The following is a 27,282-nucleotide window of genomic DNA, read 5'->3' as shown; positions in this document are numbered from 1 at the left end:
TCTTCTTCCTCTTCCTCTTCCTCTTCTTGTTCGTTTCGCGGACCCGGAGAGAGTTTAACCTGAGGCAAGCGAGCAGGAGACTCCGAACTCTTCTCGCAGAGGAGAACGAGCGAAAGAAGAGACACGACGACGCAGGGAGGATAAGACGGAGAGAGAAGAGGGGGCGATCCCCAGTTTGACGCTCGGGGAAAACGAGCGGACGAGAAGGCGAGCGAGACTTAGCGGAAGGTCCGAAGAGAAGAAGAGGCTTCTCCTCTTCTCTCGCGCCCGGTCCTTTCGGCGGAGGAATTCTAGCACTGTGGCGTGGCTCGGCGCGGACGGCCGCCTCCACCTTCCTTCCTTCCCTCTACCCGGAGTTCCATTCAGAGCCCTCCCTGGATGGGACGGTCTGCACACACCATCGGTTCGCTCGGTGCCCGGTTCCGCGCGATATTTTGTGACTGGCCTGTCTGTGCGGTGCTCGTGCCTTAAGTCTGTGCTTGCTCGGCTCCCTAGACCCCTCGAGGAATAGGGAGGTCGACATGACCCGGTTGGGATTGCGGTGAGTTTTCTCTCTCTGTAGAGTATCTTATTTTCTTTCTCTCTCTCTGTCTCTGGATCCTATGTCGCGTCTTCTCTTTACTTCTTCTTCTTCTTCCTCTTCTGGGCCTTTCTTCTCTTTCGTCGCTCGCTTTTCCACTTGGCTCGTCGCCTGACGCGCCCTTCCGGTTACGGAGGGGATAGTTTCACCCCCGTTGCGCGCAGGCTCTTGAAGAGAGGACCCCAAGGACGACCGCGATTGAGGCCGAACCCGCGTGCGCAGGAGACGATTGTCCTGCTAGTGCAGCCTCGACGCAGCCGCAAATCGTGCTACTACTTCATCGTTGTCTATATTTTTCCTCGTCGTGTATATGTGCGCGTGTGTTTGTGTTTACCGAATTTTTTTTTTACTTCAGTGATGAATATTTATTTCCTTCCTTGTCTATGACAACGTTGGGCCTCCGCGAGGTCGAGTAGTTCCTTACGAAATCGTTTTGCTTCGCACTTTGAACTCTCCCAATATTGATTCGCGCGAGTTCGACGTCGACTATATCGCAGTGATGTGTAGAATTATTTTTTCCTTCTTTGAGTGACGTAAATATAGTTTGCAAATGTAGTTTAAAATTTTAATTCAATTGCGAAATAACAATATCGATTCTGCCGCGGACTATTTTTCTGTTTAATAGAGATGTTATGTATTTTCATACTTTCGCACTTGTGTTTTCAATCTGTTCTATTCTACACTTAATGTATTATTAATTTAATTTATGCAATTTTTCCAAATGACATGTGCATTTTTTGGTTTCAGATTCATCGCATCCGCAGTTTGCCTGGCCGGGATAGTTAGTGGGGTATGTATTATATAATAATATATAAACTGGTGACAAAATTTCACGTTTCTCGTAAGTGATTATAAAATTATCAAATATCAACACTCGCGTAATATTAATAATCTACATTATTTTTATGTCTTCTCGTGCTTCTTCATAACTTGTGACATATGTAAAATATGTGAACGCGTCGAATATAATTTTTTTTCGCGAAAATCTAAAATCGCGAGTGACTGTGTGTGTTCCTGTTCCCGAAATGTGCACACATACACGGTTTTAATTAACATTCCGAAACATTTTGCGCGATAGGTGATTAGAGATCCAAAAATTGTGGATGTAATTTGGGAGGGGCGGAGGAGGGAGGAAAAGAGGGGATGATATTTTCGCGGTGTGTATATGTATACTCGCGATCTTACGGTACATCATCGCCCTGGCACCACGACCGGTTCGACTGGCTCGCGGCTCGTTCCGTCGATCCATTCATCTGCGTGCTGCTGCTGCACGCGCGTGCACCCGCCGTTTAATGCACGCGTTTTCCTTCTCGTACAGCGACACCCACGTCGAGTCGCGTCGCGCTGATTCCGTAGCACTTTCGCCGCAAACGAAGAAAAAAATAGCCAACTCCGCGGGATCGAGAGGGATCGCGTTTCAAATCTTTTGCCGCGGTCGATTTATTCGGTGCAATTTCGGTGCATCGTCATTTCTAAAGAGAATTTTTTATTTATTTTATTTTTTTTCATTTTTATTACATTTTTTTAATTATATGCGATATTGACCGTATATTATTTCTCTCCCCCTTTCTTGATTAAGTGCAAGGTACAGGGAAGAAGCTGATGAACACATGATTGCGATGTTGAATTTTAATTCTCTTGTCATTATATATATAAAGCGGTGATTATTTGCGTTTTTTTTGCGAAATTGTTCAATCTCGCGGGAATTAAATATGATTAAATAAAAATATAATTAAATTAAATAAATCTCGAGCTTCTCGAGAAAAGAAAGAAATGCTTACGCATTACGTCTCGTTCGTACGCAAAATGTCATAAAGGGGAGAAGGAAGTGTTGTCGGGAAAGAGAAAGGGGGAAGGGGGTTTCATGTAAGTGCCGGAGTCTGTATTTTAAGCACGTTACACTACTGCTCGGCGATAAGAGAGTCGTTTTATGGAAAATTACCAGGCATGTGACAAATATAGCGGTGATCGCGGAGGACGTAATAAAACAGTGGCCAGGATTTCGCTAACTCGGAGAGATTGATTTGATTTTTCACTCTCATTTCTCATATATATGTAGGGGGTAATAAAATACGTATACATATATATCTATAGTGTATTATATATATGTATATACGGGCGATAATAAAATAAAGACAAAACAACCAACATTAACTACTAGATTAGTGTTTATCTGCTGTTTGATTATGCAACTTGATATTTGATTTATCGTCAAGATATTTTATTTTTATCGTCACAAGCATAATAATATGATACACGTACCTTAGATCTTTCCAAATAAGTTTATAGTTGAATAATTTTCTATTCGCTATATATATTCCAAAAATATATTCGCATTCGATGAAAAATAGAATCATTAATTTAAAAAATCAAGCTCTTACGAAATTAAATGCAGATTTCGAACACACGCATTAATCATGCGTTATTCATGTTATTCATATAGAATCATACTTATTATATATTATATTTTTTTTATAGAGAGAAATATGGGCTTTGTAAGACTCGGTGCAGTTTTCGATTTTTTAAAGCCATTTTAAGAACAAATTATTTCAAGTTATTTCGATAACTGTGAATTTTTTTTACCCATCTCTAAGTTTCGCCGAAAGATTTACAAGATCGCTTAGCATTTTTCGGCAGTAACGCCGTTACAGTAGTAGCATCCAGGTGCTTCCTCTGTCAAAGCCATTCGCGTCGCCCTTTCTTCGGCCCAATTCCTCGAAATGTCCGACCGCAGCCAAATAGCACAGTAGGAAGCACCCAGAGGGTTTTGCTTATAAAGTGACGTCAACTGCAAGCTGTCTACGTGATTCTTATATGTGGCTTATTGTAGTGGACTACCGACTTTAATAGATGGACTTCCAATACATACATACATATATACGTATACACAATTGCGTTGTCCATAAAATAAGTGAATTATGCGGCAAGTTAACGAAGTGTTGCTTATTTCAACGGCTTCCCATTGTACGAGTGTATAAGAAATTACTCAGTCCCCCCTTTCCCTCTCTCACCCCGCATTCGTAAAATAAGAGAAGTTGGACAATTTCTAATTTCTTTTTTTTTTAGAAATCTTATACAGATATTTTATGCAAATTTCTTGCAAAAATATATAATTTACATAGTTTAATATTCTTTCTGCATACAATTTGCTAATTGCATTTTGGACCAGAATTTCCATCAACGCAGTTACAGTTCCTCCTTGTTTTTCTCATAAGAAACGGGAACGAGAAAGGTGTTGGGTCTGAAATAGGGCAGTCGTCTCTCTTACGGACCCGTCCGCCTACGGCGCCGTAACTGCATTCACCGTAATTTTATTATCACATACGCGTACCCCTTTGCCCCCTCTAATCTTTCTCGTATGCGTGTACTCGTATGCACGCACCCGATGCACGCGAGCTGGCTTAGTCACTACTGGAAATAGTCGGCAATTGAGCTTGAGAGCTCGGGGACTAGTGATTTTTCCCCATTTAGTATAGTACTCATCCGAGTCCTTGCAGGGGGGGATGCATCGAGATAAGGACCAGTCGCGTCTCGTCTCTGTCTGTTGCGTTTATGCATTCTTTTTTTCTTGTGCAAGTCCACTTTCACTTGGAGAATTTCTCACGCGATAAATACGGGGACTTTTTGAAGCTTCGATATAATTTACAAAATTCGGAAGTGTAATTTATGCAGTAAATGTGCTATGGGTAAATTAGATTATTATTTGAGATTTAGAACTTGAAAAATGGCGCATATTTTTTGCGCAGTTTCTTTATATGTAAATCAATTTTTCCACAAAAATTTAATTTAAATATTTATAATATTTCTCTATTTTTAATTTTTGCGATTTTTGAGAGAAGATGGAAGAGATTCATCAAAGATTCCAAGCTAAACAGCAAGTTCTGATTATGAAGTATTACATAAGAACCACAGTGTCAATCTTATACAGCTACTATAACGTTAAACTATAAAAATTTAAGAGTTAATAAAATTAAGAAACTTCTATATCGGTGATTAATTGTTAATTAATCAAATTACAAATTTCTCGCGTGTCCCTTAATTACGTATATCTGCGATAAAAATTTCCTGTAAATAATTGGGCAAGTTAACGGATTAAAATTGCTATACGGCGGAGTCTCGGCATCTCCGATGCTGGGTGTGTATATTTACGTTCACGAATACGCGTGCCGCGGGATCAGAAAAAATTTCGAGCAACGAATTAGCGTATACCCCGCCATCCTACGTAGAGTTAACGTCAGCGTCTTAAGCGCGGGATGTGACGGCGAAAGATGAAAAAGAGGCGCGGGCGGGTCGAGATGAGGCAGAGAGAAAAACAAGATCGAAAGAGAAGACGAGAGAGGAAGAAGAGAAGAGATGTTGAGAAGAAGGTCGCCAGTGAGGGGGACGGGACAAAGAAAAGGAAAGGAAGGAGGAGAGGGATTCACACACACACACACACAGAGATAGAATGCGGGTCCATCGCGGTCGGTCATCACAATAATATACTCTCCGACGTTGCGTAATCGCGGATTCACGAAGGCGGCCGCGCGAGATAGGCGATAAAAGGGACAATTCTTGAACCGTCACGAAAAGATATCGCGTATCTAAAATAAGAGAACTGGGTTAGAACGGTTTCGTTAAACGAAATTGCCGGCGAGTCGTGAATTGCGTCCTCTCTATCTCTCGCAGAAGCACACGAATTTCCCCATCGGGCTGGCCTCCGCGCATATAATCGTACGCTTCTTCCTGTCTTCCGACCATTGATGTAATGGCTGTAAATCGACCGATCGGGGAGCCTTGATTTAGCCCGAGGGACGTTAACCCGGCCCGGTCACGGTGCTGTATCACGCCGTTGCAAGATTAATGCGCATGATTTTCGACCTGGTCTCTTCTTTCATGACGAGGAGGCATCTCGATTAATGCGAAAATAGCCTACTGCGTTTCGCCGATTATGGGGGGTACCCCCCATCCGTACCGGATTTTATACATGTTATATATGAAGTGTTTTAATATACAGGGTGTTACAAAAGCATCGGATTTGCTTAGCACCATGCGATAGAGAATGAAAATCTAAGAAGATTTTTCCTCAACGAAAATGTCGAGGGAGGTCATTATTTTTTGCAAGTTCCCAATTTTTGCCATCATATATCTTAGTAACTAAGCCTTAAATTAAAATTCTATTAAATTAAACTCGACCTGAAATTAACTGAAGAATGCAGTTTTGTTAATATTTTAATTCCATAAAGTTTATTTTGCGAAAAGCTCTTCATTTTCAATCACTTATAACTCGAAAATTATTGATGCCTCGACATTTTCATTGAGGAAAAATCTTCTTAGATTTTCATTCTCTATCGCATGGTGCTAAGTAAATCCGATGCTTTTGTAACACCCTGTATAAGAATATCCTTCGATAATGAAGATATTAATTTTGTTTAGAATGTATGAAGTATATCTTCAAAGTCGCAATCTCGATGAAAAATTAAAATTGATTTCTCTTTAATAGAAATCTCGTGAATCGTGTACTCCATTCTTTTGTGTTCTTAAATTTTTTAAATAGGTTGTTGAAAACATTTTTAGATTAATATTTTAGGTAGAGTAAAAGTTTATTAATTTTTAATATATTTGTGTTATATATTATGTTTCTGTAATTTTTATATTAATATATTATCTTCAGAACAATGTAATTTTTTTCTTTCTATTTTTATAATTTATATAATTTGCAACTTGAATTTTTTTTAACAAAAATCCTTTTTTTAAAAAAGATATGTAAAGTCGATACTCGCATATATCGAAGTTTATTGTTGTCACTTTTTCACGATGCTCATTGGCTGTCAAGATTTGCGTTGTACGTTATATTCGTAGCATCGAGAGGCTATCATCGCGAGGGTTAGCAGTTTGACAGTTCAAAATAAAATAAAATAAAATAATAATATTAGTTTTAAATAATATGTTATAATACTTTAAACTCGATTAATATTTTTGATAGTTATCAGCTGATTTCTGTCAAAAAATATTAATCGCGGATAAAGTATTATAACATATTATTTTAAACATATTTAATTAGCAAATTTTCGCTTTTTAAATATTTTTTGACAGAAATCAGCTGATTAAAGCGTTTATTTGCTACCTAATTAATTTTTAAAATAATATGTTATCAAAATTAAAATAATATAATATGTTTTAAATAATATGTTATAATATCTTAAACTAGATTAATATTTTTGACAGTTATCAGCTGATTTCTGTCAAACAATATTAATCGAGAATAAGATATCATAATATATTATTTACAACATATTACTATTTAAATTTTTTAACATATTATTATTGTGTTGTTCTAGTTTTGTATATATTTTGTATGTTCTAAATTTATATAATTACTAAAAATATTAATTATTATACAGAATTCATATAATTGAATCAAAATAATCACATTCGGTCATGTCGTACATAATTTCTTACAGACCACTTTGCAATTATAAAACACGTTCATCTGTCATTCGTCCTGGCACTTTTTTTATACGAATACACCCGTATGAGAGAAACACATATAACATGTATAAGAGAAGCAGCTTGCCGCGTGCGCAATTCACATTTAAAATTGAATCTTTTAATCTTTCTAATCCTTCCATTCCTCGCATCATCCGCTGCATCAACTCGCACTGGCAGTCATCATCTGCATAAATTGCATTTCATGAATCGCGTAACTTCGGGCAAGAGATAATTTCACGGTTTACAGATTCGTAACGGCTCTACTTCTGTTTAAAGCGGCCGATCTATTGTCGGACACGTTGGGTTTATCCTCGAGACAAAACCTCCCTGCGTCGCTTTCCTACTCGGTTTTGGGGTTTACCGGTTGACACGAGCGTATGGCTTTGATTTCTGTTTCCCCCTTTCGCACGAGCTACGTGAACACGATGATGTATGAGCGTGCAATAAGCCGAAATTGAATATATTGATGCAGAGAGCGAGAGGAGAGAAATTTCAAGCCGCTTTGATGCGAGCTATTTGCACGATTTGCATTGCGTACATCTGTATCATCGGATTTCGTGATGGATCAAATTGAGAGAGGGAGGAATTAGATATGAAATTAATGTTCGACATATAAACAAATCTATATAACATGAGATAATTTGTGTCAGAGAAATAATTTCAATTTGTATGAAGAGAGCTTTGCCCATATTTTAGAAGATTTCGAATAAACTCTCTTCGGCACAAAAATGGATTTCTCGATTTTTAATTTTCGAATGCTTTTTAAATTACAGCCTATCTTTTCTATTCTTTCAAAACATTCAAATTAACTTTGAATTTTCCTCAAACATGAAATTTCAGGATAATAAATAGCTGTTATTTTAAAGAGAAGAAATAATGTTTAAAAAATCATTGATATTTTAAGATTTGTTTTATCTGTCACATTTGGACGATATCTGGTCCAGAATTAATTCAAAGGAATTAATTAACGAAAGAATTAACGCTCAAACAATATATAGATACAAATTGTGATCCGTTATCCGTATAATACAATATTATACAAAATGCTTGGCTACTTCGATGCAATTAAAAATTTCGCACTCGCGATTTATGATTCGGTTTCCAGTGTTTTTTTTTTAAATATCTACGAGAGGAGCTGGTTTCGAGTCGCGCGTCGATGAATGAAGTTTTAAAAGGACACTATAGTCGCTTCTATCGTAATGCAGTATAATATGCATATATGCGGTGCAGCCTCACTTCGAGGGCGATACGTCATCTCGGAACGATAACCGGCTATCTCCCCGCGCGCTTCCTGTCAGCGCGTGGCACATCTTCGGGAATACAAAAAAGGAAAGGACAAAAACATGAAAATGGGGGCAATGACTTTCTGGGAAATTCGTCGCGAATCTCTGTATATACGCTCTCGTCGCATCGCTTCTTTATGAAGGGGAAAGACGCACATTCCGCTACTTGATCGCGTTGTTTTGATCTTGTCTTCGCAGTGAATGCGAATAATATAAGTCTAGAATATGCAACCTTAAAGATTCTTTAGGAAACTAGACTTTAATTTTCGTCACACAAATTATTTCTTCGCTTTAATCCGCTTCGTTTCTTGCGAAACTAATTATATATAAAAATTATTATATACAAAAAAAGTTAATAAATATGTGTTCTTATTAGTGGAATCATTTAATTATTTTAGTGTATCATATGCAGTTTTCAAGCTTTTCTGAATGTATTAATTAAATACAGTTTTCAAACTTTTCTGAATGTATTAATTAAATTATAATGAAATAATATATAAATGAAGAAATAAACACAACTGAAGTAATACACAAAATGAAATAACGTATATACATAATTACAAATAATGTTATACTGAACTTTCTGCTTTTTTAAATAATTTGGTGTAATCGTGATTTTTGAAATTTGAATTAAATATTAAGAGGCTGCATATACTTGAAATGACAGCATTATCAAAAAGAATGGACAATTAATTATGTACAAAGAAGCTAATAAATATGTGCCCTTATTAATGAGATTATTTCACTACTTTAATGTATCACATACTGTGTGTTCAAGCTTTCAGGTAATTGAATTATAATAAAGTTATAAATAAAAAAAATGCACATAAATAAACTAATATATATAATTACAAATAATGTTATACAGAGCTTGTCTGCTTGTTTAAATAATTTGATAATCCTTGAAATTAAAATTAAATATTAAAGGAGCGAAAGGTGCTTATATAATTGATAAAAATTCATTAAAATGTTGACTAAATTAATTTTATTATTCGTTTTCGTAAAATCGTCGAAATTAAACGTTATAATCTCGCATCTTCTATTGTAAAAGCGAGATTCTCTCTTCAGAAACGTTCCGATCTGATAACATAATTAATCTCGGTAAAAACAGCCGCCGGTGGCAAGAAATGTAGGGAAGAAAAGACACGATGAAGACATTAGAAGTGACCACTAACGCCGAGAGAGAGAAACGCGGTTTTATCTTCTCTTCTCCGTATAATATCGTACAATCGGTCGGTAAAAGCGGCCCTTTTTGCGGCATTCGTACCGTTTGCTACGAGGCAAAGTAATAAGAACGATGATCTCTCTCTCGGTGGATAAAGCGTAAATCTTGGCCGCGCGCAAAATGCGAGTTCGTTAAATTTACAGCCTCCCCCCCTCCCCCCTCCTCCACCACGTGTCATGGAATGCATACCTATAAATCTCATAAGAATACCACTTAATGGGCGCACCACGTTGAGGGGTTACCGGGGGTCAACTTAATGTTATACGAATAAACCGTCACTCGCACGCGCTCGCGAGAACAATCTTGCTGCTAGATCTTCTGCAAATCAAGAAGATATACGTCCCTCTGCCGTTATTAATTTTATAAATTCTATGTAAATGCAATTACATTAAATTTAAATAAATTCGCTATATATTAACAGGTCCAGAAAAATATATCTCAGACGCGATTGTTTAGTTTCAATATACGGTAAACGAAAATTCGCGTTGCTTATGTTTTGCGTTGATCAATGAAATTCTGTGACTAATTTGAAATCAATTTTAGAGCTGGAGAGTTAGATATTTTATATTGTAATATATTGAGAATAATGCATGAACTTTTAGACTCGGCTCAACTCTTTCTTTGACAGTTTTCAATATAATGTAAAAACGTTACTTTTTTATTTCTTATTTTAAATATAATATTTAAAGAAATTAAATATCTTTTATATATACCTTAATATACCTATTATATTATATTATTATATAATATATATTATATAATATATTATATAACATTATATATAATATATATTATATTATATTTATATAATAATATATAAATACAGATTTATTAATGTATTTTCCAATTGATATAGAAATTATTCAAATTTTTTGACATTCATATATTCTGCGAATATATTGCTCCGAAAATACCTTGAAAAATCTTTAAACGAGAATCGCTGTAAAACCACAGCTGGGTGTCATCATATGATATTTTACAGCTACGGTGGTTTAAATAATATACTTTTCAAATTTCCGAACACATTGACATTTCTATCACGCATCGTTAATCGCGGTATTATTTTGTACGAACATATTTTGCTCTCAGTGAGGTTGACAAAGGACGATTTGCAGCTTTTTTGTTCGTCATATACACCTGTGCACCCTTAATCCGTCGCTGATATCGCGTTTTATTGATCGGCAACCGGCGCTACGCATACTTTTCTGATTCTATATTTACGAAGCTTTTCATCTACGAATATTTGTTTTAGCAACATAATCACACATCAAGGCCACACTACGTCGTGCCGTTGGAACGAGGTGATATCGGTGGGCCTGCAAACAGTAGCGATGATGAATACGACAGTTCGTCGGGATGGAAAGACTTAAACAGAGCGTTTATTACGGACAACGAAGGTACTTGGACAACATGCCGCCTCATTTTCGCTGCTATGATTTATGTGAGAAATAGAAGGATGTATAATATACAATTACATCTAGTCCTTCTTCCCTTGATCTATTCAGCATTGCAATATCACTTGGCAAAGAAATGCAGTTTTTGATTTTATAATAAGAAATTAATATCAATTTCTTGCAATTAAAATAGATAATTAGAAAGAGAGAGGGAGAGAGAGAGAGAGAGAGAGAGAGAGAGAGAGAGAGAGAGAGAGAGAGAGAGAGAGAATGAGAATTTGTATAAAAAAATATTCATATTAAAATACATTTTTCTAAAGAGCTGCATTTTTGTATACAAATTTATATTTGTTATTGCGAAATAAAAAGAAATCAATATATATTCTAAATATTAGTATACTTTGTTCCATGTGCAGAGGAGTCATTTTCAAGCTGAATATTAATTTTCGTCGCGTGCAACCAGTCATTATTTCGTTCTCAAAATTTTGGCAATATAATGGGCAAAATAAAAATATCGGATGTTATACTATTATAGAAATTTCTACATTATATACGTTTCTTGATCGATATATCTAGGATACGAAAACGCGAGAAGGCGAAATAGCAGTTCCGGGACTGATCCTTACAGTCCCGACGAGAGGACTCGTCAATGGAACTATTATAGAAACAGGAGCCATCCTTATAGTCCTAATCCTAGCCGGTATCCTTACGATCGAACGGCGCAGGGTGGCTACGACAGATATCCTGACAGCGGCGGCGCGTCAGGATCAGGAACTGACGAAAATCGACCGGGTGGTTATCCTGACGGTCATGGTGAAGGATATTACGATACATATAGCGGTAATTAATATCGCGGCAAATTATATAAGATACAAATTATAAAGCGTGTCTCGCTTTAAATCTCAAGGCTAATATAAAAAAATGCGTTTTATAAAATAACTTTAAAATAGAAAAAGCTTGAAAAGTACAGAGGAAAAATGTATAATTTATATTTTAGACTATTATAGCTGAGTAAGGGAAATCAGATTTCTATATAATTATAAATATTTAAATATAATTATATATATATTTAAATATAATTTAAAATATTATATTTAAATATAATATTTTTTCTTCTGTACGCTTTTTACGTTTAAAAATTGTCATTTTTCAAATTCTCAGAGATATATATTTATATTTAATTTTTCTCCTTATTGAATTAATTATAATTATTCGTAATTTTTTTTTTTCTTTTTTAGGTGCCGGTGAAAGTGAACGAGGAGGCGGAAGTCCTTACAGTTATGGCCAAGGAAGTTCCGGTGATCCTTATAGCAGCAGTTACGGAGGGAATAGAGGTGCGGATTCTTATGGTCGCGGAAGCAGCGGTCGTGGGGGAGGAGATACTTATGGCCGCGCTCCTGCAGGCGCAGCTTATGGTGGCGACCGAGGAGACGGAAATACTTATGGTGGCAATCGCGGAGGCGGTCATGTTGCCGCCGGAGGCGACGAAAATTATCCGAGCAATTATCTGGTGGTACCTATGCCTGGAGTATCCAGTAATTGCACCGGATCAGGATGCTGTGTGCCCAAGTGTTTCGCCGAAAAAGGATCACGAGTTAGTTTTCGAGAATTAACAAAATTTTAAAAATGTCAAGGCAACAGCAAAAGCAAATTAAATTAAAGTATTCAAATGTAATTTTGCAGAGATTGATAAAGTCATATATGATAAAGTTAATTTTTGTAATTCTTAAGTACTCAATAATTCTGTTGTAATTGTGATATTTTTATTCAGGGGCCGCCTGGATTAATCGGACCGCAAGGTCCTAAGGGACAACGAGGATTTCCAGGAGCGGAAGGTCTTCTAGGTCCTAAAGGTGAAAAAGGAGATCCCGGCCCGCAAGGTCTGCATGGTGTGAAAGGTGACAGAGTACGTGTTTCTCGTATGATAATGACATTAAACTTAAACTTTCTTCAAGGAATAATTTTATGTTATTAAAGGGAAAAATGGGTATGCCTGGTTTTCCCGGTATAAATGGTGTGCCTGGAGTACAAGGATCATCGGGAGCTCCTGGTTTACCCGGTCGTAACGGTTGCAATGGAACGGATGTAAGTATTATATTAATGAAAAAGAATTTTCAAATAATTATATTTCATAATTATTCTCTTAATAGAAATATCTGCCTTTTAACTCTGAAAGTATGAAAGTTGTAAAAACTAAAGGTCGTTTAAATAATTTATACATAATATTATCTAATAAAATTTTCTATTAACGTGCTTTATTAAAAGCGCGGTTAATATGTTAATAATGTTGATGTTAATACGAGAAAATATTTTAAATTTATAATATACGTTTTAGGGTGCTCCCGGACGTGACGGTGTTCCCGGAGAATCGGGACCTCATGGTTTTCGAGGTTCGCCTGGTCCTAAAGGAGAAAAGGGTCAGCCAGCATATGCCGGTGCTTACCCCGTAGGTCAAAAAGGTGAACCTGGTATGGACGGTGTAAGAGGACCCCCCGGTTTACCCGGTGTGCAAGGAGAACGAAGCCCGCCTGGCCCGAAGGGCGAACGAGGCCCTTACGTGAGTATCGTTTGTCAATTATAGTTTCATTAAAAATATTTTTGCATATTATGCAATATTACATATAAATTCAGGGTACCTCCGGCATACCAGGTCCGAAAGGAGCGAAAGGAAATATGGGTCTCGGCTTCGAAGGACTGAAGGGAGATAAAGGACAAAAAGGAGAATCGGGACCTCCCGGTACGACTGCGCCTATTATGCCGTTCGAGGGAGTTTCGGAAGTAACTGGTCCACCGGGAGAACAAGGACTAAAGGGAGATAAGGTACATGAAGAAATATTATTAGTTTTGCGTTATAATATGCTTTAACTCAATTCTAACATTTAGGGCGAACTGGGACCGGAAGCACAAAAAGGAGAACCCGGACTCATAGGTGATCAAGGTATATCCGGAGGACTAGGTCATAAGGGAGAAAAAGGTCTTCCAGGAGCTCCAGGTATTCGTGTAAGTACCAATAAAATTTTGATTAAAAAAAAAAAAAATGAAAAAAAAAATTAATTTTAAAAAATATTAAATTATTATATCATGTAAAAAATAATCTTTTCTTCAATTTCAGGGTAGAGATGGTTTTTCTGGACCTCCTGGACCTCCTGGACGAAAAGGTGATCGAGGTATTGATGGATTAGAGGGACTTTCTGGACGCCACGGAAAGAAAGGAGAACCCGGTCGAGATGGACCGATGGGTGTCTCTGGATTACGAGGACCTCCTGGACCACCGGGAGTAAATCTTATTTTTTAAAATTAATATATATTATTAAAAAATATATATAATATATATTTTAAAAATATATAATTAAATATATATATATATATATATATATATATATATATAATAATATAGTATATTTACAATATATATAATTAAATATATATAATATATATTATTAAAAAATATATATATATATTTATAAAAAATATTATTTTATTTATATTTACATTTATTATTAATATTGCATTCACGAAATCAATATATCTTTTAATATGATTTTATTAAATATTATGTTATAGGGTGGTAAAGGAAGACCAGGACCACCAGGGCCAAAAGGACCACATGGTTTCCCAGGACCTACTGGATCGCGAGGATTAGACGGTTTTCCCGGAGATCCAGGACCAAGAGGTCCCCTAGGTTTACAAGGAGGTCCCGGATTACCTGGCATTCCAGGTCCAGAGGGTTTACCGGGAGAAAAAGGTGGAAAGGGTGAGCCTGGCTTGACTGGATTTCCCGGAGGTCCAGGACCACGTGGATTTGATGGACCACCAGGATCAGCAGGACCGCGAGGATTGCCAGGAGAAAAAGGATTGTCGATAATGGTAAATATAAATTTATGTATTTCGCCATCACGATTATTTGATCGATTATTATGTTATTTAAAAAAATAATTAAATCGTCACATATCTTGCATAGGGCCCGAAAGGAATGGATGGAACATCCGGTTTTGATGGCGAGAAGGGTCAGAAGGGAGAGCGGGGTTACGCGGGTGTCCGAGGCCGACCGGGAGATTCTCTGGATGGTATTCCAGGAGCTCCTGGTGCGCCGGGTGAGTCGGGTGAACCGGGAGCATCAGGAAGAGACGGTATACCGGGTCTTGGCGGACCGCCCGGAGAGAAAGGAGATATTGGTGGTCGCTGCATAGATTGTTTACCGGGATTGCGAGGTGCTAAGGGAGATCGCGGTGTGGATGGTATCCCGGGTCTTACCGGACCTCGAGGACCACCCGGAGAACGTGGTTTTCTTGGAGAAGCTGGATTAGACGGATTACCAGGCGTAATCGGACCTCCGGGACCGCCAGTACGTTAATAATTCTGATTTAATTAATACATTTTTTATATTATTCTGTGCTAAACATATTTCATATATGTGTGCGTGCGTGTGTATGTGTATAAAATGTATATTATGTATACATGTATGTATATTTTACTTCTTCAAATTTATAGTAATATAATAATACCGACGATTGCAGAATATATTTAATAGAAGAAAAATTGTGCGATATATACTAATTTAATTTGTCATATATTTTGTAAATACATTTACATAGTAAGATATATTTAAATTAGAATTTATTTTAAAAAAGATTTTCACGCAAGAAAAGAAATATCGATACTAATATCGTTCTAAATTATATTATTATTGCAGAACTCATATTCGTTTTTCAGCAGCAGAGCGCTTCTCTCTGATACTTTTAAGATATTTTTGCTTATAATTTTTTAAATCAATATTTATAAATTTATAAAATAAAACATTTCTTTTATTTTATTTTATTACGTCGGGTAATATTTTTAAATATTATATACTTTATATATACACACAACACACACACACACATATATATATATATATATATATAATTTTTTATTTGAAATATTTAATTATAGAATTGTGATGTATACATACACACACAGGCACATATATATAATATATACATATACGATGTATATATGTATTATTACGTAATTATAAATTCTCAAATAAAAGAAATACACTAATTTTTCAATTAGGGAAAAGATGGTATACCCGGTGCTCCAGGACCTCAAGGAGAGTCTGGAAATCCAGCGACAGTGACATGGAATATGCTTAAGCTAGAAAGAGGTGATAAAGGAGCGCGCGGCGAGTCTGGTCGACAGGGCCCGCCAGGACCAGAAGGACCTGTGGGAGAGAAGGGACGACCCGGATTTGAAGGATTCCCAGGACTTAAAGGCACTCCAGTAAGACTAATTATTATTACTCCTTAATTATTATTAATTTTAAAAATTCTTAATTTTTTTCTGGCAAAATTTTTATGTATCGAGTTAAGAACTCATTACTCTTTTTAGGGAGATCGCGGATTTCCTGGACAAGATGGCGTTCCAGGAAGACCAGGTACACCTGGACGTAAAGGAGAGAAAGGATTAAGTATAAAAGGTGAGGCAGGAGAATCAGGTAGACCAGGATCTCTAGGACAAAAAGGAGAACCCGGCTTATACGGTTTTAAGGGTGAACCTGGTAAGATTTTATATTAATTTTTTTAAAATTATTATCAATGTTCTCAGAATTTTTTACATATTTTTCAAAATATTTAATATTTTTAGAAAAATATATCAAACATATATATATATATATATATATATATATATATATAAATTTTAAAAGATGAATTTATAATTTTTTTTTCTGTAATTAGGTCAATGTCCGCCACTTGACTTAATGAAAGGTTTCAAAGGCGATCGAGGTTTAACTGGAGATAAGGGAGAACCTGGATCACCTGGTTTAGATGGATTGTCTGGTGATAAAGGCTTGCAAGGTTTCTCGGTATGTATATACCAATTAAGAAAATTTGTGAAAAATATTTTATTTTATCAGGATGCAATTATATATATATATATATTTTTTTTATAACATTAAAAGTTTAAATTATAAATTATATATATATATAATTTATTTTATATATATAATTAATAATTTAAACTTTTAATGTTAAAAAAATAAATAATTATTAAAAAATTTACAAATAGTAATTAATACTATTTATCTACGAGAAATATAATTGCTCAAATAATGTTATTTAAAACTTAGGGTTCACCTGGTGTACCAGGTCCAATCGGCGCTCCTGGACCTGTAGGTCCGAGAGGTCTACCTGGACCACGTGGTGATAAAGGCAACATGGGACCTATGGGTTTCCCAGGAGAACTTGGTCGGGAAGGACCTAGAGGTTTCCCGGGTGCTCCAGCTCCGAAGGGTGAAAAAGGAGAAGTCGGAGTATCCGTCAAGGGCAGTCCCGGTTTAACAGGTCCTCCGGGTGAAAGGGGAGAGAAGGGTCTTCCGGGACCACCCGGAAAAGAAGGTCCAGTAGGTTATCCGGGATTACCGGGCTTTGCCGGCGAAAAAGGAGACATCGGTGCACCGGGAATAAATGGCTTACCGGGAGCACCAGGTGGAAAAGGGGATACTGGTCCAGTTGGTCCACCTGGTCCCCCAGGTGTGGCTGGTCTTCCAGGAATCGACGGAAACAAAGGTATGATATAATAAAGGCTCTTTTAATTGTTTGTAATCTTAGTATTAAATAAGAATCTTCTTACTTAATAATAAATCATGAGATATCATAATTTAATTTGTTGAAAAATTTTTTTACAATGTCATAATTTATTATATTAATTATAATTATTTATTAATATTAATATTAATTATTTATTATTTATTAATATTAAATATTAATTATAATTATTTATTAATATTAATATTAATTATTTATTATTTATTAATATTAAATATTAATTATAATTATTTTATAGGCGAGCCAGGATTACCGGGCGAATCTGGTAGAGCAGGTCTCCCAGGATTCCCAGGCGCGAAGGGTGATCGCGGTGAAGCAGGTATTGATGGACCGAAAGGATATCCAGGCAGACGAGGCTTGCCTGGTACTCCAGGTAGATCTGGCGCGGATGGTGCACTGGGTATAAAGGGAGAACTTGGTGATAAAGGTTCGCCAGGGTTCCCTGGATTACCGGGTATGGAAGGAAAGCCTGGTCGTCCTGGTATAGCCGGCTTGAAAGGAGATCAGGGACAACCTGGTGCATCTGGTTTACCGGGACTTATTGGTTACGAAGGAGCTAAGGGCGACGTTGGTTTACCGGGACCACTGGTAAGTTTCTCTCATCAATTTCATAATTATACATACATATTATATTCATGAATATATTACTATGTATATGCTATGTATATTTAATTATATAATTAGGGAAGAAAAGGAGAACCAGGACAAGTTTCGGAAAAAGGACAGAAAGGTGAGCCAGGAATGCCTGGAATACGAGGTCCTCAAGGTCCTTCAGGACGAGACGGTATCGACGGAGCAAAGGGAGAATCTGGCAGACCAGGTAGTGGTCGTGATGGATTGCCTGGATTGACTGGCGAAAGAGGCACACCTGGTCGGGATGGATTGCCAGGATTTCAAGGTCAAAAGGGTGATACTGGCGTACGAGGATTCCAGGGAATAAAAGGCGATTTTGTAAGTTTAAATAATGTAAAACAAAAGTATTAAAGCAAAATATTATAATTATTTCAATTTTTTTCATTGTTATTATTAATAGGGCCCACCGGGTATACCTGGAGAACCAGGATCGCCCGGAATAGATGGACTTCCTGGAGAAATTGGCGAAATTGGACCACAGGGAGCACCCGGTTTCCCTGGGCTTGATGGCGAGTTAGGTTCGCCAGGTCGGCCTGGACTTGATGGCGTTAAAGGAGATCGCGGTTTGTCAGGTAAGACATAAATATCAAATCTGTATAAATGCCATTTAATAAATCTAAAATATTTTAAAATAAATATAAGAACGTAATATTTTATTAAATTAAAATTTTATTTAATTGTTAAAAAATTATCATATTATTTCATAATTAATTTTTTAAAAACATGTAAATCAGTATCTTTTTAAATTATTTTATCTAATATTGAATAATTTCGCGTATTGCATTTTATATGTGTTGCATTTTAATGCAATTTAATAATGTTCTATCAATATAAGAATTGAACATATAAAGCAATTGACAATGAGTCATGCCAAATAAAACTGAATTTCAGGACTTGTCGGATTGCCCGGTATTTCTGGAGTATCTGGAGAAAAGGGAGATCGTGGCCCTCCAGGACCAATAATCCAAATTAAGGGTGAGAAAGGCGAGCCAGGTATGCTTGGATTTTCTGGAGCGAAAGGAGAGAGAGGAGAGCAAGGTCTGGTAGGTATTCCTGGTTATGATGGCGAAAAAGGTGACAGAGGTTTATCTGGATCAGAAGGCTCTCCTGGGCCTCCCGGTGCCCCTGGATCTAAAGGTATGTTCTTTAGTTATATAAAATTTCTTTAATTAATAAAAAAATTTTAAAGACATTATTATGTGCATAATGGAGATTTAAAGAAAAAAAATATTAAGTATATTAATATAAATTAATATAATATAAAATATTAATATAATTTTTTTTATCTACATTATATGTTATAATAGTTTTATTAATATTTTATACGAATGTTTGTATAAAAAAAATGTATATCTTATGTAGGTGAACAAGGACCTTTCGGAATTTCTGGAATTCCCGGAGTTACGATAAAGGGTGAGAAAGGTCTGCCAGGTTTAATGGGTAAGCACGGTAGAGATGGATTACCAGGACGACTCGGAGAAAAGGGTGAACCAGGATTGCCTGGTTTGCCTGGACAAAAGGGAGACATTGGTCCTTACGGACCTGTTGGGCCACAAGGTGAAAAAGGCAATCAAGGTCAACCGGGTCTGACTGGATCACCAGGACGTGACGGAAGTCCAGGACTTGAAGGTGTACCAGGATTAGCTGGTGAAAGAGGTTCAAAGGGTGATCAAGGACCGCCTGGATTATTTGGAGCTCCAGGAGAAAAAGGAGTGTCTGGTCATCCAGGTATTATAAATATATTTATTCTTATTTTTAATTAATTAAAAATATATATTGTATACGAAGATTAATTTGTATAATTTAAAAAATACAAATAACATATGTATGTATGATAACATTAATATATATATATATTTAATTAATGATAAAAAGAGAAATAATAAATATTATTTCTTGCATAAATATTTATTTATTAAATAATAAAAATATATATAAATATAATAATTTTCTAATACTCCGAGAAAAATATTTTTATTATTCAACAAATAATATATTTATACAAAAAATTCATCTTTATATCTCTTTTTTATCATTAAATTTAATATATATAATTTATCTTTATTTACATTAAAGCAATAATGATCATATCATAACGAATATAGTAAAAGAAATAATAATAGACGATAATTTACTCATTTATTTTAAGGGCCAAGTGGATTGGATGGACCTGCGGGAGAAAAGGGTGAAAGAGGTTGGGACGGTGTTAATGGTCTACCTGGACCGCTTGGCGAGAAGGGTGATAGAGGATATCCTGGTCCAGTCGGATTGATAGGTACTATTGGTTATATAGGTCAGAAAGGTGAAAAGGGTGAAGAGTGTATCGAGCCGCCGATGGGACCTAAAGGAGATCGCGGATATCCTGGTAAGCTCTATTATAATGTCTCTAATAAAATATATATTTATTATATTTACAAAAAATGTTGATATCTTGACATAAATTATATATCAAGATTATACTATGTTAAAAATATAGCTTAAAATACAAATAATTAAATATTTTTTTCAATTTTTGACACAAAAAAATGTCTACGTTATCTTTTTATTTAAAAAAAATAGATTTTTAATGTAATTAAGATTATGTTATTTACGAAATGCAATTGAAATTATAAGCATAAACGTTTTTTTCGCAGGATCATCCGGACCGCCCGGTCCCCCGGGAGAGAAAGGACTTTCGGGTCCGCCCGGTTTTCCTGGCTTAGATGGTATTAAAGGCGAGCAAGGTTTCCTCGGTCCACCAGGACCTTCTGGATTGCCAGGATTACCTGGACCAGTCGGTAGCCCTGGTCTACCGGGTCTTCAAGGTCCGGCCGGCTTACCAGGACTTATGGGCGAGTCTGGTGCACCGTGCGAAGCGACACCTGACTATCTCACCGGTATTCTTCTGGTCAAGCACAGTCAAAGTCAAACCGTGCCAGTTTGTGAGCCAGGTCACATCAAGCTCTGGGAAGGATACAGTTTACTCTACACCGATGGGGATGAAAGGGCGCATTCTCAAGATTTAGGTAAGTTTTTCGCATCACATTGTCTATATTTGTTCAAGATAATATTCTAATTTTATTTATAAATTATAATGTATCTAAAATAATATTTTTAACTCGATTTAAAAATAAACTATAACTATAATTATTAAGATTATATGCGTCAAAATCACATAAAAAAATATTAAAAGATTTCGCGTTTCAATTTTTGTTATAATTTTTCTTGATTATGTTCATAAACCAGGGCATGATCTTTGACCCGCATTTCCGATGTAATTTGCCCGAGATTTATTAGATTTGTGCGATTAATTTCGATTATCTGCATTAAATTGTCACTGCTGGTATTTGAACATTATGCACTTAAATTCATTATTCAACGAATTTATATGCATCGCGTCACATATTTTTGTGCGATTATAGACTGATTAGCACCTATCAAGATAATGCATATTTGCATTTTGTTAAACAAGTCATGCTTGTTTTTTTCTGCATCGGATACTATGTTTCTACGAGATAATGCGAGATTTGTGTTGGCTTCAAATCGTTGGGGAAATAATGATGGCAGATTAACGCGCGATTAAAAATTTTTTTTTAAATGCAAATCAATTCAACTCGTCCTATAAATTATTGCAAAACAGGTTACGCCGGCTCGTGTATCAGAAAATTCTCGACGATACCCTTCCTGTTCTGTGACGTCAACAACGTCTGCCATTACGCTAGTCGAAATGATCGTTCTTATTGGTTATCGACCAATAGTCCAATTCCCATGATGCCTGTCGAGGAGACGGCGATAAGAGATTATATTTCCAGGTATGTTCAATATGCGCGTTGTATCCCGCTGAGATTTTTGTTTCGAATGCAGAAAAAGTTGCATTCCTTTAGAGAGTGGATATTTATAAAAGATACACATAACACAAAAAGCCAAATATTCTTTTAGCCATTTAAATTGAGAGTCCAAATATAGCAAAAATTTATAGCAAAAACTTTATACGAAAAGTTTGTGTTTTCTTGATATTTTCTCCTATTTTTGTATTATTAATTTTTATATAATTATATATTTTCAGTGTTTTTTTTTTAAATTCAAGTATTACTCTAAAATATAATTAAGCTAAAAATATAAGACTATAAAAAAAATACTTGATTAATATGCATTTCTATAAGCTTTACGTGACACTTAAATAACTGTTCGCACAAATTTACTTGTTAAATAACAATTTTCTGTGGCAGATGCGTGGTGTGCGAAGTTCCGGCTAATGTGATAGCGGTACACAGTCAATCGATAAGCATTCCAGAATGTCCGACTGGATGGACCACTCTTTGGATCGGTTATAGTTTTGTAATGGTAAGTATAATTTTTTTCCCTGAATTCTATTTATAATACACATGATAACTTCATATATGTATTTTATATTTTATATTGACTTTTTGATCAAAATGAATTAATTTTTGATTTATTTATTTATTGTGTTATTTATTTTTTATTTTATGTATAGTTTTTTTTTATATCTTATATGCAGTTTCAATAATTTTAAATTGATTAAATATAATATTTAATTTAACAGTTATTAATACTCAGATATTAATAACTTTATTTATAACATGGAAAGTTAAAAACTATATGAAAATAAATGATAAAATTTTTATCTTCCATGTTATAAATAAAGTCATTAATATCTGGATATTCTAAATTAAATATTTAATCAATTAAAAATTATGAAACTGTATAGAAGACATCAAATATAAAACATTGAATAAAATTAAATCATACCAGATTAATGAAAAATATCGAATAAATTTATTACAATGCTATAAAAATAGAGATATGGGAAAATTAAATCGCTTATTATTCCTCCTGTACAAAACTTCTCATGTGCGTGGATATTAACTTCGTTTTCAATATAAAACCTAACGAGACTGGAGTAATTAATATAAATCAAATAAATTCAATGTATGTAGATATATATAGAAAAGGGGGAGAAGGAGTATATGTATACAATATTAATATTGATAAATATCTGTGTTTGCCAAACAAGTGATGTGTGTTTGGTGAAAAATCGCATTTTGATCGTTTCATATTTATACGATTTTATTTTTTACTATCACCTAAATTCAGAATTCGCTGCGCGAAGAGATCAATCATGTCCGAAATAAGGCAAACTTTCATCGCTCAGGAGGTAAAGATTGTCTCCGCCGAAAGAGATCCATTTTACTCAAGACGTTCTCTCTATATCAAAATTTCTCGCTACATCAAAATTTCTTCAACGACATTCGAATAGACTGATAAGACGGACAGCTGATTCATATGATACTTTTGCGATTAAACAGAGAGAAAATGGATTTGACAGTTATGATTTTGGGAATTACTCAAAAAACTGTCGAAACACGCCTTGTAAGCTTTATACTTAGGGGAGCAAATTTCTTTGCGATTGTTTCAGCACACCGGCGCAGGTTCTCAGGGCGGCGGCCAGTCTTTGTCGAGTCCTGGGTCCTGTTTGGAGGACTTCCGCGCGACACCGTTCATCGAGTGTAACGGCGCGAAGGGACACTGCCATTACTATTCTAATCAGTACAGCTTCTGGATGGTTACCGTAGACGATAGCCAGCAGTTCAGGAGCCCCGAGAAGCAAACCCTAAAGGCGGGCAATCTTAGGTCCCGAATAAGTCGCTGCCAAGTTTGTATAAAGAACACGTAAAACACACGCGCGTCCCCATTGTTTACACGCAAAGAAACACAAGCACACATACACACACACACACACGATTCTCCTCTCCCTCCCCTTTTTTACATGAGAATAGAAGCGAAAATATCACTATGAGTATAAAAAAATTAAAAAATCGAACGGCGATCGAGACCGAGTGTAATTTCTTCCAAGGTTCAGATCTCGATGTTAGAGATTCTATGCAGAAAAAAAACGATCTCTATGTTTATTTGAGACAATAAAAACGCGTTCGATACATTTCGCCGCGAGTGGAGTGCGGAAAATTAGACTTCGTCGGAATTGCGCCGGTTTCGATCCCCGATAACAAGAAAGAAAAGAGCGGTAACGTCACGCGATGGAACGACGGAATGGAAGTTCAGGAGGACTCGCTTGATCCGCGTCGGGAATAAAGAGAACGATGCAACCCTCTCTCTCTTTCTCTTTCTCTCGTGATTCCCTCTCCGCCGGATGTGTTCTGCAACCGTGTCTTGTCTTCATTATTTCCTATCTCCTTGTCCCTCACCGTGTCTATACTCTACATACCCCGGATAAGTTCTTTCCCCTCGAGAGCCATCCTCCTCTCGCTCGTTACCCGCTCTTTTATCTTTTCCCACGAGCGCTTCCTTTTTTTCGCCATATGTGTTTTTCTCTCTCTCTTTTTTTTATATGTATAACTTTACAAGCAAGTGCCTCTAGCGTACTACTACTCTAGCATGTAAAATAATATATATTTATATCTCGTATGAATCTCGTATTTTTTTTTTGAAGTCTAAGTTTATCGTAACGACACTGCCCATATTCAATATGGCCCATTTTACATATTGTATATTAATATAAACGATCTTAGCCTGGTAATCGTGTGACGCCAAATATTTAAATAAATAGGTATTTTGCTACGTAGCTAATAAAATTCTATTTTCAAACTTGACTGACTCATTTTTGCTTTGTCTGTATATCCGACCCTGAATAGTTTATAAGCGAAATTTTTGCATATTATCTGAAACAATGAATAATTTTTTTATAAGCTCCGAGAGAGGAAATGTAATAAAAAAGAGCAGAACAAAATTTCGATCTATTATCCGTTAATGTAGATCCATCAATTTCACGAGCGAATATTTTGAAAATGGCAGAAATGACGGCTAATATCTATATCGATTACTGTTATACATGTTCTTTACACAATTTAATTAAAAAATGCAGGGAAAAGTGTGCTTTAATAATTCTGCTCGTAGGAAATATTTTCTCGAGTTCCTTTTTAGCGCGCATAATTATTTCAAGACTTTAATTGAATCCAAGAGACGTACAGCGTTCATTTTATCGTAAGAATAAGAAGGAAATTTATTCCCGCTAATCACTACCGTTAGCATAGTTTATTTTATCTGCAGGTACCACCATATCTTTTCATTATATGTATGATAATCAGAAAATAACTTGTTAGCATGAATATGTGTGTGTAAAGTATTCGTTAATAAATATGTAGATCTACGAAGAATGTTTGGTATTTCTTAACAGGCAAGTAAAATTTATATTAATTTTAAAAGTTTCGTCATAAATTTCATATGAACGTAATTTTTATTTTTAATTAATTTTCCAAAATATGTAGATTTTTATCATAATATAATAGAAATTTTAATTTCATAGTTCTATACAAATGATGAATAAGTGGATGAGAAATGGCTTGAGGTTTTTCGATAAAATGTACTCTATTAAAGAATATTTCTCTCTTTCTTTCTCTCGCAAATCTAAATGCGTTTTGTGCATCGTTACACGCAAGGTAATTCGTTTTTTCGTGTCGCACGCGAATAAATTGTCATTGATGGCGATTTTACGCGTATGCTCAAACATCATCTCGTTATGGTAATCTCTTTCCCCAAGAAAAAAAAAATCGATAGCGTACTAACGCCGGGGCATTTTAAAGTTTCGAAGGGCTGTCTTCGTGTCGAGAAAGTTAAAACGCTCACGGAATTCTAGTAAGAGATTGATCAAGATCAATGTCAGTCAAAAGTCGTTTAACTGATCAGCTGAAAAAGAGTTAGATCTGTTATGAGTTTGGAATTTATGTGCAAAAAATAACAGTAACAGTAATAGTTCTTTTATATTTTATATACATATATGTATATATTTTTTGATTCCAATGAAACAGGTCACTATTACGGTGATTAAGTAATTAATCATAAATAATTAAGTAATTAAGTAAATAATAAGTAATTATTACGGTGCAATTTCAATATGCGAGGTATATAACAACGTATGACATTTCTATCTCTAAAATCCTGAGATTTTAGAGATAAAAACGATTCTAAATTTAATTCGCCACTTGGATAGTGCAGCGACTCTGTAATTAAAATAACCTCATTTATAAAATCCGATTTTCTCAAAAGATATCTGAATATTAGTGAAAATTATACAAAATCGATATTTCACTTAATAAACTTAAGAGATATTCTACTTTCTCACAATAGAACATCTGTGATTTTCTATATTTTATTTCAGGAAAATAAAATCAATTTTTTAATATTCCGATAAAGAAAGGGATCAATTTTTATTCGAAGGCTGCTGATGATGTCAGAGTTTCTTGAATTTTTATCAAAGTGCGAACGGGAATGCGACGCACAAGAAAAAAATTTATTTGCATATTTTCTTCGCAGTAGTTGAGATTGATTCTCATTAGCATATGTTTTCGTTTTCATTACGTGTAAACAGCACCGCCTCTCAATGTTTGTAACGCCACGTTCGATCGGGCATGAACGGATGTCTCGATTGAATAGCATGAAAACTGAATCGGGACCGAACAGATGGGTGATGCACGCGCAGCTTGCACTCTTTTGCGAGTTTCGAGAAATACTGCGACATTTCCTCGTGCATACATCAAGTCGACTCCCGGGCGGTACTTTGAGTGCTCCAGAATACGATATGCGAAAAGTGTAGAGTGACAATATGCGAATTTATTTTTCAACTGTACGACTTTCGTCGCATGCTTTCCTACTGTGTTGCTCATTTTTTACATTTTTATTTCGCTTTTTATTTAGATGCATTATTTTATACATATATGTATATAAAATTTAATATATACTTTAATTTAACACACTTAATTTAATTTATTTTTTAATAAATCTTAAGTCAATTCTTTTTATCAGAGAAAACTTTCATTGATCAATTTATTTTTGCTTGTCATAAAATTGCAGCGGAATACGTTGTCTATTTGCAAAAAATTGTGTACTGAAGAAAAATGTAAAATACATGCAGTTATCTGTTTCTTATTGATAATTATATTGTTTGTTATCATAGAAGAAAATTAAGCAATGCTATCGATATTATATCATTAATGTCAGTAAATCCCGTTATTTAACGCGCCTAATATATTACATGTTTACCAATAAGACGTACATATAGGTATAATATATAATAATATATAATATATATATAATA

At 35.3% G+C, this 27,282-nt stretch overlaps 1 protein-coding gene across 1 annotated transcript; it reads left to right on the top strand.

The window, feature by feature from the left end:
• Positions 1-356: 356 nt before the first annotated feature.
• Positions 357-24,781, top strand: Col4a1 (Collagen type IV alpha 1). The gene is made up of 27 exons (XM_083055219.1): positions 357-541; positions 1,328-1,370; positions 10,812-10,956; positions 11,530-11,793; positions 12,192-12,547; positions 12,725-12,859; positions 12,931-13,038; positions 13,289-13,510; positions 13,585-13,773; positions 13,837-13,953; positions 14,066-14,230; positions 14,518-14,820; positions 14,915-15,298; positions 16,009-16,215; positions 16,324-16,492; positions 16,671-16,798; positions 17,063-17,501; positions 17,779-18,128; positions 18,225-18,491; positions 18,574-18,745; positions 19,065-19,310; positions 19,536-19,901; positions 20,323-20,538; positions 20,807-21,178; positions 21,793-21,964; positions 22,382-22,496; positions 23,590-24,781. Exons 1-27 carry the CDS (start codon positions 522-524, stop codon positions 23,845-23,847), a joined length of 5,928 nt encoding a protein of 1,975 aa, XP_082911345.1. The 5' UTR covers positions 357-521; the 3' UTR covers positions 23,848-24,781.
• Positions 24,782-27,282: the final 2,501 nt, after the last annotated feature.

The sequence above is a fragment of the Prenolepis imparis genome, unplaced genomic scaffold, assembly GCF_030444845.1.
Source record: "Prenolepis imparis isolate NDT839.2.m4 unplaced genomic scaffold, iyPreImpa1.0 SCAF_15, whole genome shotgun sequence".
NCBI lineage: Eukaryota > Metazoa > Arthropoda > Insecta > Hymenoptera > Formicidae > Prenolepis > Prenolepis imparis.
Note: the sequence above shows the minus strand (reverse complement) of the source record. Positions and strands in the feature narration are given on the sequence as shown.